The sequence below is a fragment of the Nycticebus coucang genome, chromosome 13, assembly GCF_027406575.1.
Source record: "Nycticebus coucang isolate mNycCou1 chromosome 13, mNycCou1.pri, whole genome shotgun sequence".
Lineage (NCBI taxonomy): Eukaryota > Metazoa > Chordata > Mammalia > Primates > Lorisidae > Nycticebus > Nycticebus coucang.
In genome coordinates this window covers 58,689,867-58,713,675 of record NC_069792.1, presented here as the reverse complement: position 1 = coordinate 58,713,675, position 23,809 = coordinate 58,689,867, and the positions used below count along the sequence as shown (strand labels likewise).

Below are 23,809 nucleotides of genomic sequence, written 5' to 3'. Positions count from 1 at the left end.
AGAAGTGTATCTAGGTGCACCAGGGGGTGACACATGAAGCTGACATTCTTTTTTTTTTTTTTTTGAGACAGAGCCTCAAGCTGTAGCCCTGGGTAGAGTGCTGTGGCATCACAGCTCATAGCAACCTCAAACTCTTGGGCTTAAACGATTCTCTTGCCTCAGCCTCCCAAGTAACTGGGACTATAGGCGCCCGCCACAATGCCCGGCTATTTTTTGGTTGTAGTTGTCATTGTTGTTTGGCAACCCAGGTTAGATTTGAACCCGCCAGCTCTAGTGTATGTGGCTGGCGCCTTAGCCGATTGAGCAACTGGTGCCGAGCCAGAAGCTGACATTCTTATGAAGATCACTCAAGACATGGGATAGATTGGAGGGGTTAACCTGGGGACAGGAGACTGACTGACCTCATGATGGGAGTCTGAATCTCACCTGAGGCAGCAAGGATAAAAGAAAGGATGGATTTGAGAAATACTTTGAGACCCACTGAATACATGAGGTTGGAAAGAGAAAATTACAAATGATTTAGCATTTTCTGGATAAATGCTCGAAATTAGGTTTATAATCATTTATGAGTTTCAATTACTAATGAAATAGTAATAGAATCCAATTTATAGTTGACTCCCTCCAAAGCACTTAAATATACATTATGAAAAACTGTGACTAATGTCCAAAAAGGTACTGACTCACTTGAAGCTTGCCCAGTGGTAAGTTCTCATCTCCAAAAATCGGCAAACAACCATGCCCAGCCAAATGCCACCACCGTTACACAGCAGGATGTCCAGAATGACTTGGTCCCACCAGCACTCGGCAAAATTGGGCAGAAGATGCATGAAGAAAAGCTGAGAACACAAGAGCCCATGGTTGGAAACACAAACAAAACTGCATACCATGAAGAGAAATACACTTTTAATAAATACGCTACTTTAGAAAAAGTTATTTTATTACTTCCTAATGTTAAAAAAAACAAACCCTATCCCTGACAATAACAGAGTCTGCAACCTGGTACTTGTATTTTATTTCGTGGATGGTTTGTAAACAAGGCTTATCCAAATAGTTCTTCTGCTTCTTTTTTCTTTTTTTGGTATAGGGCTTTAAAGAAATAATGGTCTCTCTTGAAAAATTGAATGAATTCCCAATGAATTCCCTTGGCTAATGATAAAATGACAAGGATCTAGGAGGGAAAAAGGAGAAAAGTTTTCATGTCTGACAACAAAGCATTGGCACAACCTCAACATCAGCAGCTTAAGAATTCAAGTTGTACATTTCAGCAGTATCCCGTAGACAGTTAGGTAAAACAGTAAATCATAAAAGCAGAAAGGTTAGCTTTCAATGATTTGCGAAACTTGGTAAATGTAGAATGTAAATGTTTTGGCACAGTAACTGAGATAATGCCAGGAAGGCTATGTTAACCATTGTGATGAAAATGTGCCAAATGGTCTATGAAGCGAGTGTATGATGCCCTATGATCATATCAATGTATACAGTTATGATTTAATAAAAAAAAAAATGATGTGATGTGGGAAACATGACAGCTTAATAGGAAATCTCACACTAACCCATTCACATTAATGACAATCTTTTATGAAGTACCCATGTGTGCAAGGTGATGAGAGAAATAGGAAGTCAAGGGTGTTGATCTCAAAGGGAGGAGTCGAGTGTTTTTCCAGATAACCAAAACACCAAAATATGGCAGACTGAGGCAACCGCTGCAATGGCGACATAAGTAGAGTACTTATGTCTCCCTAAGGTGACAAAACAAATTCATTCTACCTGGAGACAAATGGAGAAGGCTTCTGGAAGGAAGGAATGTTGGAGCAGGAACATTAAGGACAAGAAAGACTGACTTGAACAGAGATGAACAGGAGGAGCAGTGAGATCAAGGGTGGAACCCAAGTCTCATGGAAACTGTTTTGCTCAAATCAAAGGGTGTGTCAGCTGTGTCCAGAGCAGCATGCCCTGCTGTGTGAAACCCAGTCTAAGGTGAAATTACAAAAGATAATGCCAGGAGTTCTCTGGAAAAAGACTACTCTACAACGACTAACCTTTAAATTAATACCTAAATATTGCAAAGATAAAACAGCGGTCATGAAAGCATTTTATAAACTATGAATAATATATAAATAAGTGGAATTTTTCTTGTTAACGTGCTTGCTGCTGAGAAACGAGGAGAGTTACTGCACGTCATGGCTTTTGGCTTCCTGCCTAGTCCTGAATACACTGAATACACTCCTCCTGAAGTGTATTCCCAGCCTCCAAGCCAGGAGCTGGAGTCTTAACTCTTGCCCTTAGATGAGTAACAAAGAAACTTGGGCAAAGGTCAATGACACAGATTTGCTGAAACAAAACTATGCAAGGGAGTGGGATGGCAAGGACTTCCCGAAGTCTGAGAGCTTTCTTTTTTTTTTTTGGTAGAGACAGAGTTTCACTTTATTGCCCTTGGTAGAGTGCCGTGGCGTCACACAGCTCACAGCAACCTGCAACTCCTGGGCTTAGGCGATTCTCCTGCCTCAGCCTCCTGAGTAGCTGGGACTACAGGTGCCCGCCACAATGCCCAGCTATTGTTTTGTTGCAGTTTGGTCGGGGCTGGGTTTGAACCCGCTACCCTCGGTATATGGGGCTGGCGCCCTGCTCACTGAGCCATAGGCGCCGCCCAGTCTGAGAGCTTTCTTGGAAGGTACCAGATTCTGGGGGAGACGTGAGCCCCAGGAAGACCCGAGGCCAAGGAGCTGGCGGGGTCAAAGTCCTTCATTCACAACGGATTTGTGTGGCATCTGCCAAGTGTGAGACAGAGTCCTGGGGTCTGGGAATACATAGACATGGGCCCTGCCCTCTTGAGGCACACGTTTAGTAGAAAAGAGACATTTCTAAAGTACGTAACATGCGCTAAGCATTTCAAAGGAGAAGGGGGAAGTGTTCTATTTCTAGGAGTATGAACATGGATCCGAACTAAAGAACGGGCTCCATGGGGTGGGCTGTAGACAGGACCAGCTAACCCTGGGCCTCGGATGCAGGGTCAGAAGTATGGATTCTATTTTAAGAGTAATGAACAAACACTAAAGAGCTCTGAGCAGGAGACAGACTTGATCTGGTGGAGGTCTAGAGACGATCACTTTGCAGTAAAACATGTGAAGAGAGGAGATGAGCATTGCGACGAGAGATAAGGGTAGATTTGATGTGTGTGGGAGCAGGGGTCTGATGAGACTTCGGTGGGCTATACAGGTGTTTAAGAAAGAATCCACAGGACTTGGAGACTATGGGCCACTGGGGAGCAGGGAGGGAAGAAACAACAGAACCCCCACTGCAGTGAGTGAGGAGGAAGCAAGCAAGGGACGCCGAGGAAGGCCAGGTGCCTCGCACAGGGTCACGCCGCAGTCAGGTGATGAAGACTCATGAAATTCACAGCTGGAAGGTGGTATGGGGCAGGCATGTGGGTGTCACCTAAGGATGCAAAGCTCTGAGTCCCCTCACCTATACAACGGGAACACATACACACTGCCTCTCCTGGTTATGGCGGCACAGGTAAAGTGTTGGCAGCTACTGCAGATGGGCAGGGTTGCGTCCTCTCAAGACGCCTCGGAATGTGAACTTATTGGAGACAGAGTCACTGAGAGGTAATTAGGATGAGGTCACTGTGGAGCAGAGTGAGTCCCTAATGCAGTATGAATGGTGAACATCACGAAGACGCAGCACGCACAGGGAGAACGCCGTGTACACGCCAAGGCAAAGAGGAAACAGCAGGGAACAGCAGAGACTGCCAGGGAACCATGAGAAGCTAGGAGAGGGGCCTCCGCAGTTGCTCAGAAGAAACAAGCCCCCTGGACCCCCTGACGTCAGACCTCTACCCTCTAGATCCGTGTGTTAACAGGAGTGAGAGCGCACTGGCATACTTCTCTAAGCTGGAGCAGGATGGAGATTGGTGTCAAGAAATACACTTTGCTCATGACCCAGTTGCGTTCTCTGGGAATGAGTAGCTAAGAATAATAACTGAAGAATCAAGAATTAGCTCCCAAAATTTCATTTTGCTAATAGTTCTTTAAGACCATACTTTTCTATTAATTAAATGAGATAAACTTTTGATCACTGGCACATTGGATTTTTACTGGGAATCCGTTTCTCAGCGGGAAAATATTCTGTATGCTCTTGTAATTCTTGGACATAACAATCCTATTTATTGCAAACTGGAAACTGGCTAGTGAGTAAATCAATTTACTGAATTCTAAGTAGATCTCATCTCACCCCTAGAATCTGGTACCTTCCAAGAAAGCTCCCAGACTTAAGGAGGTCCTTGCCATCCCACTCTAAGCAGATCTCCATATATTTGTCTTATTTGGGATTTTAACTTCCTTTAGCTTTATTTCATTTGTTTCTCTTTAGGTCCTATAGGGTAGAAAAGATTTCATCTGTTTATAAAGTTAATAAAGAGGTTCTTCTGTTTTTTGTTTTTTTTTTTTTTAACACAGGTAGAATATATTTTTATGGGATGGTTTAAATACAGTTTTGTACCACAGGGGCTGAAAAACGGAGGAACTGTGACCAAACAGACCATCTTTTTCTGTGCATAAACTGTGTGCACTGTCTAGTTTGGGTAAGCCCAGGGCCCCTTCTTACCTCGGTTAGCTCCCAGGTAATGCTGATTGTCCAGCAGAGACCGTAACTACGGATCAACAAGGCCTTCATGGCCCAGCCCCAGAAGTGTCCAAATGCAAATATATCAAAGTGGCTGATAATCCTCTCCCAAGTGATAACATGGCAGTTCACAGCATACTCCTATTTAAAATAAAAAGAGGAGTGATTAATGAAAGTCTAGAAATCAACTTGCTTCCAGGGTTCTGACAATAAATGAAAAGAACAGATATGACCTTGACAACTAATCCATGTCCAGCTCAATAAGAAAAATAATAAAAGTTTCAGTAACTTGGGTGGCGCCTGTGGCTCAGTGGGTAGGGCACCAGCTCCATATACTGAGGGTGGCGGGTTCGAACTCGGCCCTGGCCAAACTACAACAAAAAATAGCTGGGCGTTGTGGTGGGCACCTATGGTTCCAGCTACTCAGAAGGCTGAGGCAAGAGAATCACCTAAGCCCAGGAGTTGGAGGTTGCTGTGAGCTGTGATGCCACAGCACTCTACCGAGGGTGAAACTCTGTCTCTAAAAAAAAAAAAAAGTTTCAGTAACTTAAGAGTCTTGAGTTTATAAATCAGAATCTCTTTGCTCTGAATTATAAAAGCTGGGTTAAAATGGCAAGCAAAATAATTAAGAAAGTGGTATCTTAAAGAAGTGGTATCACATAGACCATGTCATCTGTCCACAGGGTAACTGAGTTAAAGCCAGTCACAAAAACATAAATGAAAGGTTTGGAAATTTAAAAACACATTTCTAGACATCATAAATTAAGAAAGAATTCATAATAGAAATTTTAAAAATGTTCAGTATTAATTATAATGAGAATACTCTATATCCAAAACAGATGAGATATAGTTAAGTGCAACTTAGAGGAAAATATAAGCCTTAAATAGTTATACTCGAAAAGAAAAAAAGCTGAAGCACCCAACTTCAAAAGTTAGAAAATAAACAGCAGAACCCCCTACCTAAAAATATAGCAGACTATGGCTCAGTGAGTAGGGCACCGGCCACATACACCGAGGCTGGTGGGTTGGAGCCCAGCCTGAGCCTGCTAAACAACAATGACAACTGCAACAAAAAATAGCTGGGCACTGTGACAGATGCCTGTAGTCCCAGCTACTTGGGAGGCTGAGGGAAGAGAATCACTTAAGCCCAAGAGTTAGAGGATGCTGTGAACTGTTATGCCACAGCACTCTACCAAGGGCAACATAGTAAGACTCTGTCTCAAAAAACAAAAACAAAAACAAAAACAAGCAGACTACATGATTTAAATATCTTTTAAAATTACAAAGCTTTTGAGAGTTTTGGTTCCATTTCTAATATAGTTTTGTTGTTGTAATATGACATATATTTCTAAATAATTTAACATATTTCGGTAGTTCTTATAAAAGCAGTCAAATGACTATATGACAGTGTGACAATAAAATAACATTTATCAGAAATCTCTACGTTTTGCATCCTTTCTTCCCAAAATTAATTTGGTAGGAAATAGGAAGAGTCAGAAAATATCCACCTATTACCAGCCAGCTAGAAGGATTCTTACAAACCATACTAATCTTAAATTCCAGAAATGATACTTTCTAAGACAGCAAAAGAACTTCCCCGTCTCTTCAGAAACCCACCACACAGATTTCCTTCTCAGATAAAATGCATTTAAATTTGCAAAGCTGAAGAGACCTTTTTTTAAATTCTATTTTTTTGAGAAGCAGTGTGTTGTGATATAATGCCAGTTAAGTGGGAAATCTGGAGAAAGGAGAATAAAATTCATTAAGGGTAACTCAAGATAAGGCTTTAAAGAAAAACAAACCGCCCTTCAGTGAGACGAGAATTCTATTCCCAGACTCTGGAATAGCATGTTCTTGTCACAGGGAATCTCAGGCTAGGGGAGAGATGCACTTGGGTTACAGATTATGTTACAGGGAGTGGCAAGGTCCTATCAACCCCAAAGTCCTCAGCCACCCTACCTTCTCCTTCACTCTGTGTGGGATTAGATGAGGAAGGGCCAAGATTGGTTTTCAGAAGGCTACTCTTAATCTCAGCTTGAAGACAACTTTAGAAGCCTTTACACTTCATTAGAATGTATCTACGCTCCAATATATGAAAAAAGCACTTTAAAAGTCATAAAGAACCCACTGCATCTATTAATAGTAGTTACAAATGAACAGATTTTCTCTGGTCCTGGGAAGGCTGTAGGCACTGCAGTTTAATGGAGCCAGGGAGCTGTGTGCAGGCATGACCCTGGGAACCAGAACAGCCCAGAGCTGAAGCCTCTAGGGGGGCCGAGTGGGCAGGTATGTGCCGAACCTTCAGCTGCTCCTCCACCCGTGCTCACCATCTAACTAAATACCAAGTCCTGTTCATTTTTACCTTGCCAAGTTTTTCACTGACACTGTTATTTCTTGCTTTGACTTCTGCAATAGCTTTCTAAAACTGAAATGTGCCAGGCATGTAAGAAAGTATAGATGACACTATAATAAGCACCCGGCACTCACCTCCAGCTTAAGCTACAGAAAGAGCTTGGAAATCCTAACAGACCGGGTGTGTGTGTGTATGTGTATGCATGCATGGCAGGAAAGCAGTTGGGTAAACCGCCTTCCCCATGTAGGATCTCCACCACTGCACACTCCAGGCCTCCCGCCCCACTCTCTCCCTCACTGTTCTCTGGGGAGTTGCTGACTTTGGAAGAAGAATGAGCTCCAACCTCTTTTGGTCCCTTTGGAAATTATTTGCCTCAGATAGCACAGGTTCTTGTCCGTTCCCTCATTCACACAGATATTTCTGTGAATCAGGCCCTGCCTTGTGGAAGAAGCTTGAGGTTGTCCAACGAGCCAGGAGAGGCCAAGCTTGCCTAATTGAGCCCAGAGCTAAAGCCATCTGCTCTCCTGAGTTTCTACAGGGAGATACAGTCTCCATAGTTGACCATCTCTCTACAGTGACCACCTTCGTGAGTTGACCTAATTTGCACAGATGGGACGTGCACCCCACATACTTACCAGTACAGTGGGCCTAGTTCCTTGTGTTGACCACCTTCTTCGTTCACCAGTTTGTTATAGTCCCTTGAGTGGTCGACTTACAGAGGTTCTAATTATTTTCACCTTTTTTTCAAACTCAACTAGAGATGAGAGTATTGATTAACCCTTAAAACAGCAACAAAGACCATGTAGTTCCCTGCTTATGAACCTTCGATGGCTTTTTATTACACTTAGAAGAATACTGAACCTCCCATCCCAGTGAGCCCAGCCCTGGCAGCACCCCCTCCCCAAGGCATGGCTTTCAGCCTCACATAATCCTGTGATCCTTCAGCTTTGGTCCCAGTTCCCTGCTTCCCCCATCAGAGCCTTTATCCATGCTTCACCTCCACCTGTATAACGGCCAACTCTCACTCATTTTCAAGTTGTCATCTTAAACATAAGCTCTTTTGGAAGCCTCCTCTAATTTCCCAGGTTAGGTTAGGTCCCTTTATAAGTTCTTATAGTACCTATTCCTTTATGCACACTGCAACCACAGGTAATGATTATGCTTTCTTGATTCTATGACATACCTTTTTTACACTGCACTATTTTTAGAACTAGGATAAACATTTCCATATATTGTACTTTAAAGGTAAGATTTCACTTTTTCCCTTGCAAAAGTCATACCTATTATTAATGGTACATCTTAAAATCAATATTGCCTTCCTGAGCTCACGATCCACTTCGATGTTATACAAAGAGAGATGACCAGACGTCTATGCCTCCTCCTGTGATGCACAACGCAGTAGCACCACCACAAAAACTGATCTGGAACTGGCATCCAACCCAGCTTCTCCATCTAAGTTCCAGTTTATAAGAAATACAGGGGGCCAAAGAGACACACTTAGTGATTACACTACAAAGTACAAGCTGCAAAAGTGAGGCGTGAAAAACCCTATAGAATAATCAATTTGGTTTATTTGACAACTAAACTTTTAGGAAAGGGTTGGGGGAACTACAGATTAAAAGAGATTTAAGAGATGCACCAAAGGCAGCATGTGAACCTTACGTGGATCCCATACTGACCAAATCGTGGTACAAAACATTTATGAGGCAAGTGGAAAAATATGAACACTGCATACTGTTCACTATTAAGTGGTTATGTTAAAAAAAAACCCAAAAAAACACTATACATTTTAATGTCTGAGAACTGTTTCAAATTAATCCAGGATGTGGGGTGAAAGGAGACACAAAATTGGGTATGTGGGGTTACAGATTCTTACTTTGCATATGTTTAAAATTTTCTATAATAAACGTTTAAGAAATTGACATTATCTTAGGGTTCAATAGCCAATAATTATTTGTGTAATTTGCTTTCTTGTAAACTCCAAGCTCCAAGAGGAAAGGAAATGTGCCTACCCTTCCCCCACTCCATTAGCATGGTGTCTGGCACATAGAAAAAACTTGGTCAGCGTTTACTATTTACTTACTTATTTTTTTGAGACCGAGTCTTACTTTGTCACCCTTGGTAGAGTGCTCTGGAGTCAAAGCTCACAGCAACCTCAAACTCTTGGGCTCAAGCAATCCTCTTGCCTCAGCCTCCCAAGTAGCTGAGACTATAAGCACCCACCACAATGCCTGGCTAGTTTTCTTCTATTTTTAGTAGAGACAGAGGTCTCACTCTTGCTCAGGCTGGTCTCCAACTCCTGAGCTAAGTGATCCACCTGCCTCAGCCTCCCAGAGTGCTAGGATAACAGGTGTGAGTCACTGCACCCAGCCAGCATTTACAGCTTAATAAAGGAAACACACTGCTTGAGGCAACCCAATTTACAAATGAGTTGTGCTCTCAAAGCTTGTCTGAAGCTTAGAACACATGTTTTGAATACAATCAATATTTTTTAAAACAGCAAACTTTCCAGACAATTACACAAAAAACTGCCTTCACATGATTGCAAGAGGGACTTTACCTAACAATTGCAATCAGTGTAACTGGCTTATTGTACCCTCAATGAATATCCAACAATAAAAAAAAAAAAAAAAAAAAACTGCCTTCAATAGAATTTCAATGATCCCAAGGCTCAATTTATAATATTAATTTCAGAGAAAAAATGAATTTGAGTTCCAATGTATGTATGTTACCAGGCCTGGACCACAGTCTATCAAGATTAGGAACTGGTAGCAGGGGGAAGGAACAGAGTGAGTGGGGACCCCGGGAACCAAGGAATTACAGACCTTCGGTCCTGCATAAAGGAACCACCAATGAACAGGTCCTTAGAACTGTGAAGACTATAAATACTTCCAAGAAGTAAAAAGTGATGGGATGAGGGATGGAGAAGATGAGGCTATTCTAGAACCAGCCAGAATTCCAGAAACTGAATACAACCACATGCTTTGCTTGGCTTGATAGGAAAGAACTAGCCAACACTGGAAAACCATATATATATATATATATATATTTTTTTTTTTTTTTTTGTAGAGACAGAGTCTCACTTTACTGCCCTCGGTAGAGTGCCGTGGCATCACATGGCTCACAGCAACCTCTAACTCTTGGGCTTACGCGATTCTCTTGCCTCAGCCTCCCGAGCAGCTGGGACTACAGGCGCCCGCCACAACGCCCGGCTATTTTTTGGTTGCAGTTTGGCCGGGGCTGGGTTTGAACCCACCACCCTCGGTATATGGGACCGGCGCCCTACTCACTGAGCTACAGGCCATATTTTAAAAGCCAGTTTCAGCTAATTTAGTATTCAGATGTCTCTGAGATGTCCAATTCCTAAGGAAAACCAGATGTCAAGAGCATCAGTTGACTAGTCCTCCTCCCATCAGCCTTGAGAACTGGATGGACAGAGACACAGCTGCACAGCCACCTGCAAGCCAATTTACTTTGCTACCAGAGGGCAGGGGCTTCTGTCCCTGGGGAGGTGGGGTGCTCAAAAACCCCAGGAGGATGTCTGGTAAAATACCATATCTAGGGTATGTTTCCCCTAATTCCTATTCCATAAGACTCCTGTGTGCATCAAGGCACTTACTACTCTAACCATGTACTTGAACCCTAGACCAAAGGAAAAGTATAGGTTTGAAGACAGAGAGAGCTATCAACTTGCACTTGCAGTGAAATATTGGCATTTTGGGCTTCTGTCTCCTTCATTGTGCAATGGTAATAGATGTATGCCCAGCATGCACACATGAGGCTTATATACAGTGCCCGGCAGAACACCTGGCAAAGCAGACAGCCTATAATCAGTAATTGCCAATATCCTCACTAACCACCATTCTCATTATTATCATCGTTATAACCTAGTAAGTCATCCTCTACCATTCTCTTCCTTAGTGTAAGAAATCCCAACTTTTCTCTCTGAGACCTAGAAATAATTTTTGGCATTCTTCTCCTTTTTTTGATACAGAGTCTCACTATGTCACCCTCTCATTATGTCACAGCTCACAGCAATCTCCAGCTCTTGGGCTTAAGGGATTCTCTTGCCTCAGCCTCCCAAGTAGCTGGGACTACAGGCGCCTGCCATAATGCCTGGCTATTTTTTTGTTGCAGTTATTTAGCTGGCCCAGGCCAGGTTTGAACTCACTACCCTCTGTGTATGTGGCTGGCGCTGTAATCACTGTGCTATGGGCACTGGGCCATTTTTGGCATTCTTATTTTTGCTTTAGGTATGTCCCTTAAAAAAATTAAAGATAAAAATCTAGGCCAGGTGTGGCAGTTCATGCCTATTTTCCCAGCACTGTAGGAAGTCGAGGCTGAAGGAACCTTTGAACTCAGGAGTTCAAGACCAGCCTGGGAAACATAGCAAGACTGTTGTAAATAAATAAATAAATAATCTAGAAATAACCATTTCAAGAAGGGTCTGACAAATGTCAACCATGGTGAAAGAAATGAACCTTTTCTTAAGTCCTTTTGTCTGTCTTATTTTTTGTTTGTTAACGCAAGCCCATCCATGGCCCAAATGCCTATTCTCCTTTCCCTTGAACACCATCAGGTTTTTCTTCAACATGTACCAAATGTTAGACACACACACACACAAAAAAATAGGAAGGAACACATTACAGTATAAAATTCTGTAGTATTAATGTTCTCTCCACTTCCATGCCAGTACCTGAAGATTTGGGACTCTGTGATGTGGGATAATCTTACTAGAGTTAGGTGATATCTCAAAGTGGTTATGATGTGCATTCACCCTGCTGGTGGGATTGCAAACTAATACAACCTTTATGGAAAGACGTATGAGGAATTCTCAAAGAACTAAATGTTGACCTTCCATTTGACCCTATAATTCCATTACTAGAGTTACAGTAGTATGATTCTACCCAGAAGAATGAAAATCATTTTGCCAGAAAGACTTTTGCACCAGAATGTTTACTGCAGCTCAGTTCATAATAGCCAAGTCTGGGGAGCAACCCAAATGCCCATCAACCCATGAATGAATTAACAAATTGAGGCACAGGTATACTATGGAATGCTATTCAACCATAATAAAAGATGGAGACTTTACATCTTTTATTTTTACCTGGATGGAGGTGAACCACATTCTTCTTAGTAAAGTACCTCAAGAATAGAAAAAATATATATCCAATGTACCCAATACTAATATGAAACCACAATATATAAACAACTACCTGCCCACATGAATGATAAAACACAAATATAGTATAGCAAGGGGGAGGAGAGAGGCGGGAGGAGAGAGGGCGATTGGCGGGATCTCACCTAATGTGTACAACGTGAGGGTGTTCAGCATGCCCCCTGGACAAAGGGCTCAACTATAACTTTAACTTTACCTTGGAAGTGAGAACAACGTAATCTAAAAATTTGTACTCTCACATTAATTAGAAATTAAGAAAAAGAAAAAAATTCTGTGATCTGTTGGGTCTTTGTGCCCAATTCCTGGAACAGAGCTCCTAAAGCCCTTGTAATTTCCTGAGCAGTAGGGGTGCCTGGTGTATCTTTTGTTCTAACATTTGGTCTTTAACCCCAGTTCCTGATACAGAGCTCTTAGTACCTTTGGATTTCCTGGGTGATATGACCATCTTTTGTTCTACTGAGATGATTTTTTCTTTTCTTTTCTTTTTTTTTTTTTTTGAGACAGAGTCTCACTTAGTCACCTAGATAGAGTGTCACAGCCTCATAGCTCACAGCAACCTCAAACTCTGGGCTCAAGTGATCCTCTTATCTCAGCTTCCCAAGTAGCTGGGACTATAGCCACTCACCACAACACCCAGCTAATATTTTTTTCTTTCTATTTTTAGTAGAAAGGGTGTTCTTGATCTTACTCTGGCTGGTCTGAAACTCCTGAGCTCAGGCAATCCACCTGAGCTCAGGCAATCCACTTGGCCTCCCAAAGTGCTAGGATTACAGGTGTGAGCCACAACGCTCAGCTGAGGTGACTATTAATAAGTTCCTGGATGGGGCTGGTCACCAGAAAAATCAAGCCATGATTACAATCTTAGAACTTTCAGCCCCACCCCATGTACTTCAGGAAAGGGATAAGTCTGGAGATTAAGTTGATAAAAAAAAAAATCACACCTGCAGGATGGAGCCTCCATAAGTACCAAAACTGAGATTTTGAGAGCTTCTGAGTTGGTGAACACATCCACTGTGACAGGAGGGTGGCACACCCCAACTTGTTAGGGACAGAAACCCCTACCCTCAGGACCCTTGGAGACATCATCCTAACACTTTTTTTTTTTTTTTTGAGACAGAGTCTCACTTTGTCACCCTTGGTAGAGTGTGCTGGTGTCATAGCTCACAGCAACCTTAAAGCATTCTCTTACCTCAGCCCCCCAAGTCATTGGTTTTTTTTTTATTTTTATTAAATCATAGCTATGTACATTAGTATGATCATGGGGCACCATACACTTGGTTCATAGATCGTTTGACACATTTTCATCACACTAGTTAACATAGCTTTCGTAGCATTTTCTTAGTTATTTTGCTAAGAACTTTACATTCCACATTTACTAGGATTCACATATACCCTTGTAAGATGCACCACAGGTGTAATCCCATTAATCCCCCTCCACCTACCTCTCCCCCAAGTCACTGGGACCACAGATACCTGCCACAATGCCTGGCTACCCTGTTTCCCCGAAAATAAGACAGTGTCTTATTTTAAGGTGTGCTCCCAAGATGCACTAGGTCTTATTTTCAGGGGACGTCTTATCTTTCCTGTAAGTAGGTCTTATTTTCGGAGGATGTCTTATTTTCGGGAAAACAGGGTAGTTTTTCTATTTTTAGTAGAAACAGGGCTTGCTCTTGCTTAGGCTGCTCTCAAAGTCCTAAGCTCAGATAACCCCTGCGCATCAGCCTCCCAGAGTGGTAGATTACAGGCATGAGCCACCACGCCCAGCCTCCTAGTGCTTCTTTATCTGACTGTTCACCAAGATCAGCGGTTCTCCCCGTGGATCGTGACCCACAGGAACTATATTAAAGGATTGTGGCATTAGGAAGGTTGAGAACCACTGACCTAAATTCTTTATCATATCCTTTAAAATAAGCAGGTAAGGGTTAGGGTTAGGTAAAGGTGTTTCCCTCAGTTCTGAGAGCCATGATAGTAAACAATTGGGTACAAGGAGGGTGTTTGGGGATTCCCCGATTTGAGGTCAATCATTCAGAAGCTCAGGTGACAAACTGGACATGGGACTGGCATCTGAAATGTGGGCAGTCTTGTGGGGCTGAGCCTTTAACTTGTGGAATCGAATGCTAATGCCCAGTAAACAGTGTTAGACTTGAATTAACCCGGAGGACACCCAACTGGTGTCAGGCAAGTTGGAGAACTGGTTTGTGTGGGAAAATCCCACATACCTGGTCACAGAGGTTTTCACTGTGAGTGTTGAGAAAAAGTTGGTTTTTCCCATACAAGTAATCTCTTCAGTAAAACCAAAATGCAGGGTAGTTTTAACGAAGAATAATTTTTTTTGAGTTCAGTTTAATAAAAATAATAAACAAAATGGCCTAAATCCTTACAATTGGCGTCTTCCTGGCATGCAGTTGGGAAAGGTCATGGCCTCACGGTCAAGAGGGTACAAAGCAGAAGTGCTGAGGGTGAGGCCAACAGTGCAGGGCTAAAGCCTGGTGCGCTCAGGGCACCGCAACAGAGCTCCAAGCAGGTTTTGTAGAAAACATCGCTTTATTTAGTTCAGAATAATCCCCGAAATAAGTATGATTATTTTCACTTTACAAAAAAGAAAATGAGCTAGCAAGAACTTTGCCCAAAGTCCTACAACTGACTAGTGTCTGAGGCAGAGCTCACGCCCAAGGATGTCTGAGGATAATGTGTGGCCTCCTTGCTACATGACAGGATTTCATTTCTCTGAATCATCTGTGGAAAACCAGACAACTCAGCAACCTGCCCAGAGACCTGGTTTTCAGGTATCTACATAGAAAATACGGAGAAGGAACAATTTAAAATGTGAAGTCTGCTACCTCCTAGGCCCAGGCAATTTCTCTAAGAGGCCACTGACACAAGTACATACCATGATATCTGCTTCCCGTGTGGCATATCGAAGATTTGGATCCAGCCAATACATTAGGGATTTCACCTGCTCAAAGTTGAGGAAGAGCAGGAATACCAGGAACAGGAAGTAGAGCACACTGAGTCCTGAGAGGAGAGAAAAACACATTCGAGTTTAGGAGAAATGCCAATTGCCAGGCACGGGGCGCACATGAGCTTGAATGGCGCCACTCAGACCAGACTCTAATACTGTAACACAGCTTGTTGAGACCCCTACTATTATATTATAATCTACTATTTCCTGTGATAAGGGAATGTAATTCATGTCCTAATTCAGATTGAAGGAGGTCAGTTAAAACTCTTTTGAAGAAAACAATGCTTGGGCTGAGACGTAGAGGACCAGCAGCTAAAGAAGGTGTGGGGCAGTGTGAGGAGTATAAGTGGCACTCAGTGGAGAGAAGGCATGAGGATGGTCCCTTGAGAGAAATGTCTAAACCCCACTGTGGTCGGGGCACTGGCACAGAGGGGAGCAGAGGAAGGTGGCCCTTAAATGACAGTCAGGGCTTGGAGGCCATGGCCAAGTTTCAGACATGATCTCATGTTAAATGGGGAAATAAGATGACTGAGGTGATATCATGAGGACATCTGAGTAGACTAGAGGAGGGCAAGGCTGGGTGTGGACAGTCCCATCTGCGACCACCTCAGAACGCCAGGCCTCCATGAAGTTCAAGAGGTGGCCTAGGAACACTTACCCAAGAATGACACTCCAGATTAGCCCTTGCAGACATCATTCTATTGTCTTATATTGTATCACAATTGCTATCCTAATAATTACCCCATGTTATTTTAAAAAGAAAAGTTCATACACTTTAAGAAGGCAAAAGCCTGTGCAATATATTTTAGAAAGATTTGAAAATCAATCACTACAGGCTTGTCATTTGTCTTTCTGCTGAACTGGTTAGAGTTAAAATGTTTATGCAGGACATTTAGACGCCATGATACAAATGACCTTGGCTCACAGGGCCCATCCAAACTTGGCTTAGCACTAATTTCCAGTGAGCTGCTCCAGAGGAGAGCACTCCTGTGGCTGGCACAAAACCCACCACAAGCGCCACAGTGCCAGGCCTTCCAACCAGCATCCCTCTCTAGGCCTCAGGGAGCTCAAGAGAGACCTGGGTGGGATTTGGCCCACTCACAGCCATGCATCCCAGGGCCCAGAGAATACACATTTTTAGGCACATTGCTTTAAGAACCACCTTAGCTTCACACTTATGCACCAGCTGTTTTTACAAATTTTCACCTTGAATGCCCCTACTACATTTTTTAAGAAGCATGATCTTTTAAAAAGAATTATTTTAAGTTGTATGCAGTGGCTCACATCTGTAATCCTAGCACTCTGGAGGCCGAGGCAGGTAGATTGCCTGAGCTCAGGAGTTTGAGACCAGGCTGAGCAAGAGCAAGGCCCTGTCTCTAAAAATAGCCGGGTGTTGTGGTGGGCACCTGTAGTCCCATCTATCCGGGAGGCTGAGGCAAGAGAATCATTTGAGCCCAGGAGTTTGAGATTGCTATGAGCTATGATGCCACAGCACTCTACTGAGGGTGACAAAGTGAAACTCTGTCTTAAAAAATAAAAATAAAACATAAAAGAATTATTTTAAGATAAAAAGAAAGAGTCGGTGGCACTTAGTTGGGCTTTGATGTCTGTGAAGCCCAGATGCCATGTGCAGAATTGTGCGATGCCAACGTACCTGAGTGTGAATATCGGGGATGGTCTACAGGTCTCATCTGATTATCAAAAGGCCCCCAGGTTCCAAAAAAGGGCAAGAAATAAAACTGGTCATTACCTATAATAGATCATTTGAAACAGGAAAAACTCCAACGTGTAACTTCCATGGGACATAAGTATGATACTGCCAGGATTATCTTTTTAAAACTATAAATGTAATCATGTCACTCCGTTGGGGAAAAACACGCCCACTGGTCTTTAGGCCCCTCCTTACCTGGCCCACTGCCCCTGTGTTTGTGTCTGGGTCCGACTCTGTGACATGGCTGTTACTGCCCACCCCAGGCCCACTACACTCAGGTCACACTGGCCTGGAACACATAGAGTGTTTTCTCACTGTGAGGCCATTTAGTAGTGTTTCCTTTTGCCTGGCTACCCTCCCGCCCCAACCTTTGCTGGCCATTTCAGATCAAGCCCCACTCCCTCAGGTCTCCCCAGACACCCAGGCACTGCCACCTTGCCCAGCTTTCACTAGCTTCCTAACACTTCATGACAGCCCAGATATTCGGATGATTGATATGTGTAACAGTTTGTCTACTAGCTGTCCTCCCTCTCTGAGTGGAAGGGCAGCTCCTGTCTGGTCCCCTCTAGTGGCCACCAGCCCAGAGCAACACCTATCCCTCGGCTCACTCAGTGAACTGCGGCTGTGTGAACGTTCACCAAGAAACCTGAAAACAGAAAGAGTTACCTAAGAAATCTGAAGGCCGAAGGAAAAAAAGGCAACTTTTAACAAAATCCCCATTTTTCAGAATCTGTGTAAGTTTTTGGATAAGGTAACATCTTCCAAACCTAAAATAATTTGTTTGATGTCTTGTTTAGGCAAGATGATGCAAATATCCAAAGTTTTGAAGATTTTCTATAAATTCATTCAGGCAATTTGATTATTTGAACTACAAATCAAAATAAGATATCCATTATTTATACGCTATCAATAAACTTTAGTCCAAATCAGGGCTCTGTGTCAGGCCCCTTGTCGGTGTCTCCTGCTGGCTTTCACTTCCTCCTGGATTGCTGACAAGGCCAACATGCTCACAGGATGCTCTTGGACTTACACTTGCAAAAAGCAACATGAAGATGCCTGGAGGAAGACACGCAATATTTGCTTACCTCAAACCCTGTGTACATTACCAGACAACAGCATAAGAAAGGGGAGTGTGGGATGGAAACCGTCCACAGGTAAGAGAATTCAAGTCATCACCAATACTTTGTGCAAAGAATTTTAATAAAAAATTTATATCAGGGACACCAGAAAGTTAAAAACTATCAAGTTTTAATGTAAAATGACAACCAAAAGTGCTATTAATGATAGGCAGACAAAAAGATTTTAAAAGTAGAACAAACTTTTACATTTAATAATGGAAACTCACCAAAAACCATTCGCCATAAGGCTGGATGAGGCCGAGTGAAGGGACCTGCAGGCAGACAATATTATAAAGTTAGAATGAACTGGTTTCAGAGTAGGCTGAAAGCAGAAGGTGCTGCTGATCTTAGATAACAATAAGAAACAGTTCTCTGCCATTGCTTTTTTTTTTTTTTTAAGAGACAGGGTCTCACTTTGTCAACCTGTGGCCTCACAGCTCACAGCAACCTCCAACTCCTGGGCTTAGGCAATTCTCTTGCCTCAGCCTCCTGAGTAACTGGGACTACAGGCACCTGCCACAACGCCTGGCTATTTTTTGTTGCAGTTTGGCCAGGGCTGGGTTAGAACCTGCTACCCTTGGTATATGGGGCCGGCACCCTACCCACTGAGCAACAGGTGCCACCCGGCTATTACTATTATTATTGTTATTTTTGTTACATAAATACTTTGAGGTCAAAGTCTATGTTGGAATGTTTTCTCCACATTGATACAACTGCCACCGGTCATCACAGGCACCCATTTCCACAAGAGTTTTGTTTTTTTTTTTTAAGTTGTCTTTAGAAGTCAGAACATAATTTCTCAGGGAAACAATGTTTTGGCAGTGAGTGGATCACAGGTGAGGCTTTCAGTGTAGGTCATACATATTGTACACTAACAAATGATATTCCCCAGCTGCCCAGGAGCTCTAAGGAATGAGATTTTGGGCAGTGCAGCTTTGTGTGTGCCTGAGTGAGTGTGTGTGTGTGTATGAGAGAGGGGTATGTTTGTGAGAGAGACTGACTAAAAATAAAGAAGAGGGAGAGGCCTCTGCCTGTTTGCCCTGGCAATGGAGGTCCGTTCATGTCAATGTCGAATGTATCCTGCTTTGTAAGCCTATCCCTCTCTTCCTCAATAAATTTTGTTTCATGCTTGCCTTTAAAAGAAAAAAAAAAAAAAAGAGGCAAGAGAACACTGCTTTGAATACAAGCAGGATGAGGAGCAGGACTGCAGCACACCTCGGAGTGGGGGACCATGCGGGTGCAGGTGTCTGATGCTGACCTGTGGAGACACAACCCTCTGACCCAGGTGAGGTCCAGACACAGAATCCACACAGAAAAAGTTTCACAGGACATGATTCATCCTTACTGGGAGTGACATACCAATACTTTAAAATTTTCAATATTTCATTAAAAAAGTAGAAGAAAGAGGAGAAACAAAGCTGAGCCTGGAACCCCCAGTGGATGGATTCACCTACAATCCTCAAGTATGGGCACCGACTCTGGGGCTGCTCGGGCCTTTTGAACAGCCTTCCTATGCTTGGAGAATTTCCAGTGTTATGACTCCCACGTCTTCAGGAGGTGCCAGAGCTTCCTCCCAGGCTTCTTTATAACAAGGGCTCTGTCTGCAGTTGCATCAGGGCCAGACATGGCCTCAGGAGCTGGTGATGGTAGAAGGAAGTGGGCAGAGCTCTCCTCTCTTTCTTCCTGGTGATTCTCAGAGCGAGGTGGCACAAGGGAACATGGCAATGGCAGTTCCATCAGAATCCACTGCAAAAGTGACAGTGGGGCAGACTACAGCCAGGGCTCACTGGGGTATCCTCCTTAGACCAGTTCTAGGGGTCACCTGTCCCTAGAAGATCAGCCTGCACCCTGGTTCACATGCCCTTCAATTAAGAGGCTCGAAAGAGCAGTCAATTTGTGTTGTCTGCAGCCTGAGTCTTGTCTGAGGCAAACCTTACATTGTAATTTTTATTCTGGAATTCCTTCTAAAAAATCGCCTATATATCTTTTCAAAAAGACTACACTGAAACATATTTTAACTACTTTCTTTTGGTGAATCAAGTTCATGTTATGAAAATTAGTTACAAGTATCCTACGTCATCCAAATCTATTCAGTTCCAGAGTTGTTTTTTTTTTTTTTTTTTTTTGGAGATAAAGTCTCAAGCTATTGCCCTTAAGTGGGCAATATTGCCAAAGTAGAGTGCCAGGGCATCACAGCTCACAGCAACCTCCAACTCAGGCTCAAGCAATCCTCGTGTCTCAGTTTTCCTATTATTAGTAGAGATAGGGTCTGGCTTTTGCTCAGGCTGGACTCAAACTCGTGAACTTAAGCAATCCTCCCACCTTGGCCTCCCAGAGTGCTAGGCCTACAGGCGTCTGGCCCAGTTCCAGAGTTTAGACAGACAGTTTAGAAGGTGAGTTTAGTTTGTGAGAGGTTCTTTCTTCAAATACATTGGTTCCTGAGTCTTTGAAGGCACATAGTGATAATTCACATGCTTAGGGATTTTAGTGAAAATTTTATCCAAATCTGTTTGATTTCTGAGTTCTGATAATGAAGGCTCAGATGGTAAAGAATATCTTTATTCCTTTGTAATCTGCTTCTCCTTCCTCAGCATGTGAACTAGAATACTCTCCAAGGTAACAAAACATGGTTACCTTTCATCAAAGGTCATTGGGAAACTGATGGCTAAAACTGTCATCTTTTAAACAATCTTTTCTCCCCAAAGCTGTTCTTTACTGATGTTAAGTGATAGCTCTTAAACTTTTCACCATAAATGACTTCTTTATCATGGTGGCTGCCTGGCTTTGCAAATATTGCTTCAATACCATTAAGTCAATTCTTGGAACAGAATATGAGACCCAAGCTTTCTCTGTGTTTTCCTCTTGTAAGATTTAGCTGTAAAATTTTATGACCGATTATTTGGCTTGCAGCAGAATTCTATGCCAAGGCAACACTTCAAGTTGCATATATGATGTTATTCTCAAGATCAATCATAATGATAGGAGTCAAAAGTATTTTCCTGAGCACTTACTGTGCACCAGGTTGTGGAAGGAGACACCTCACACAGTATCTTTCAGTTCTCCTGAGGGCTCAGTCATAATGGTGCCTCCATCATTCCCACTTTACAGACAGGAATACTGAGGTGAGAAGAACTTTTGTGGGGTCATGTAGCTCACGGGACCCCACCTCGGCTCTGTCAGATTTTCCTGTCAGGCTGAGCATTATGGGAACTACCTGTGCCTCTGCTATAAACCCCTATCAGGAGGAGCAGTTAGCGGGGAGTCTGAGGACTGCACCAGGACTGGTTTTAGGGCCAGGAGAGTGAGGGGAGGGAACAGCTGGGGAGTGCAGAGTTGGTACAGAGGAGGTAAAGGGGTGGCAGAGGATTACCACAATGTGGAAATGAAAAGCTAGGTGAGGAAGAGCAGATTGGGGAAAGGGCAGGTAACTGATGCTTCAAGAGGGAAGTCACGGACTGGCATGACCCAGGTGAGGGGAATCACCTTGCTTACAAAAGTGAGATAAGCTAACTTGAAAACCCAATCTAGGTTTTATTTCTAGTCATCAAATCTGCCTTCCCACCCCAAGTGTGAGGCTTGTCACAACTGCCCGTTGTCTTCTAAAAAAAAAAAACCATTAATTTTTTAAGTGTAGTATTTAAAAAGTACCTCTTAGTAGCATTACTAAGAGTACCATCTTTACCATTAGAAACAGTGATATTGCTAAAAATATGATTAAAAATTTTTTTTTAGAGACAAAGTCTCACTTTATGGCCCTTGGTAAAGTGCTGTGGCATCACAGAGCTCACAGCAACCTCCAACTCCTGGGCTTAGGCGATTCTCTTGCCTCAGCTTCCCAAGTAGCTGGGACTACAGGTACCCACCATAACGCCCGGCTATTTTTGTTGTTGTTGTAGGTTGGCCAGAGCCACGTTTGAACCCATCAACCTCGGTATATGGGGCCAGTATCCTACTCACTGAGCCACAGGCACCACCCTATGATTTCAATTTTAAGAAAAATAGAGCATGAGGCTGTGATTTTCTCAATTATAAACCTTGATACTCAACGCTTGCCAGGCCACCTCAGCCAAGTCCCCTCTGAGGATCCTAAGGGTGTGTGTATGTGTGTGTGTGTGTGTGTGTATTGGGGCTGAGGACGCACCCGAGGCTGAGCCCTACCTTCCATAGCACCCACCTGCCTGCCTACCATGGCAGTCCTGCCTGTACCATCCTGCAACACTCACCTCATCCCAAAGCCTTTCCCCAAACCATACTTCCTGACAGACTATTTTCTCTGCTAAAGGCAGGATTCCTTTTCTCTCTCTAACCATTATTATGGTTCTGAGATTATCAAAAGGACTCAACCTCATGGTATGCCTTCCAGGAGTGGTTTCTGCTTATCTATATTTTATATCTCGTTTGATAAAAGCTGCCTGGAAGAACATGGGTCCTTAGTTCAGTTACCCATTTTCTGGGTTATGCTAGAGCAGTGGTTCTCAACCTATAGGTTGCGACCCCTTTGTAACAATGAAAATACATCCTGCATATCAGATATTTACATTACGATTCATAACAGTAGCAAAATTAGAGCTATGAAGTAGCAACGAAAATAATTTTATGGTTGGGATCACCACTCCTCAGGAAATGTATTAAAGGGTCGTGGCATAAGGAAGGTTGAGAACCACTGTGCTAGAGAAATGGGGGAGGTGTGTCTTAGGGCAGTGATGCAGAAATGAACATAGTTTTGTTCTAGATCTAGGCTTTCTGAAGAGGCACATTTAAATACTACATGTTTTATTTTCTTTATCAGTCCCTCCATCGAGAATACATAATTTTCAGATATTAATCAGATATTAATATTAATGTTAACTTCAAAGGAAACAGAAGCCAAATGTCTTCCTCATGAAGAGCTCACCTTTAAAAACACTAGCTCAGAAATTAGAAAACAAGATCACTGAAAAAAAAAAAGATCACTGCTTCACTTGCCACAAATAGGCTTTGTAAAATTAAGTTCAAGGGACTTCAACTTCCAGAAGTATAATTCTTTTAATACAAATCAGAAATCGCCTGTCCAACAGCTACACACTTGTACCCTTGGGCCAGAGGCCATCTGGCAGGCTCTGTTACTCCATTTCTTTCTTTAGTTATTATTACTTTAAAGTTTATATTCTTCTAGAAAAATTTTGAAAAGGTTAAAAAAAAACCTCTAAGCAAATTTCAAACCTAAGAAAAAAATTTTTTATAAGAAAAAGTAGTGGGGGATTCTGGGAAGATGACGGACTAGTAGTAACCCTCGGCAGAGGCTCCTGAGCAGAGGAAGAAAAACTGGACGGAATCGGACTCTATGAAGCCAAAGACCAGGAGCTGAGCCAAGAAAAAAATTCGGCAAGCTGTAACTCCAAGGAAGAGCATTCAAGAAACCAAATTACAAGTAGAAAGCCTATCGACTAGAGGGCGGGAGACCCCTCCCCAGGCAGGGGGCCTGCTGCAGGCTATCTGCGAACAAGCAGGGAATAAAAGACTTCACATTTTACTTTGCTGGAGAGAGCCCCTAAACTCCAGGTCTCTTTCTCTGGGGAGATCCCACTTATGAACGTAGACACCAACCCGCTAGGCATAAAATTGAACAGATATTTTCCCCCACAAGTCCAAACTCCCAGTCCACCTTTTCCCCATGGCATGGCGGCCTGAAGTTCTGCCCCCTGCAGAGCACAGAGTGTTTGGTCTTGTCCTGAGAGTACTGGGCATAGTGTGGACCACCAACCATCAGGACGGAATCTGTGACTAATGGGGAAGAAAGAGGGTGTGGGAAGAAAGGGACACTTGGCGGGAGGAGGAGCAGTCCCCTGGTTATGACCATGCCCGGCCAGTGGTAGTGTTGACC

The 23,809-nt window shown here is 43.1% G+C and overlaps 1 protein-coding gene across 2 annotated transcripts in view; it reads right to left on the bottom strand.

Moving 5' to 3' along the window:
- PTDSS1 (phosphatidylserine synthase 1) overlaps positions 1-23,809 on the bottom strand; it is a 90,051-nt gene that overhangs the window by 40,620 nt on the left and 25,622 nt on the right. For both annotated transcript variants that reach the window (XM_053558751.1, XM_053558752.1), the window contains exons 3-6: positions 18,174-18,218; positions 15,046-15,170; positions 4,606-4,764; positions 685-836 (exon numbers count right to left, since the gene is read on the bottom strand). In XM_053558751.1, the coding sequence (XP_053414726.1) occupies positions 685-836; positions 4,606-4,764; positions 15,046-15,170; positions 18,174-18,218 (481 nt within the window). The remainder of the gene's footprint in view (positions 1-684; positions 837-4,605; positions 4,765-15,045; positions 15,171-18,173; positions 18,219-23,809) is intronic.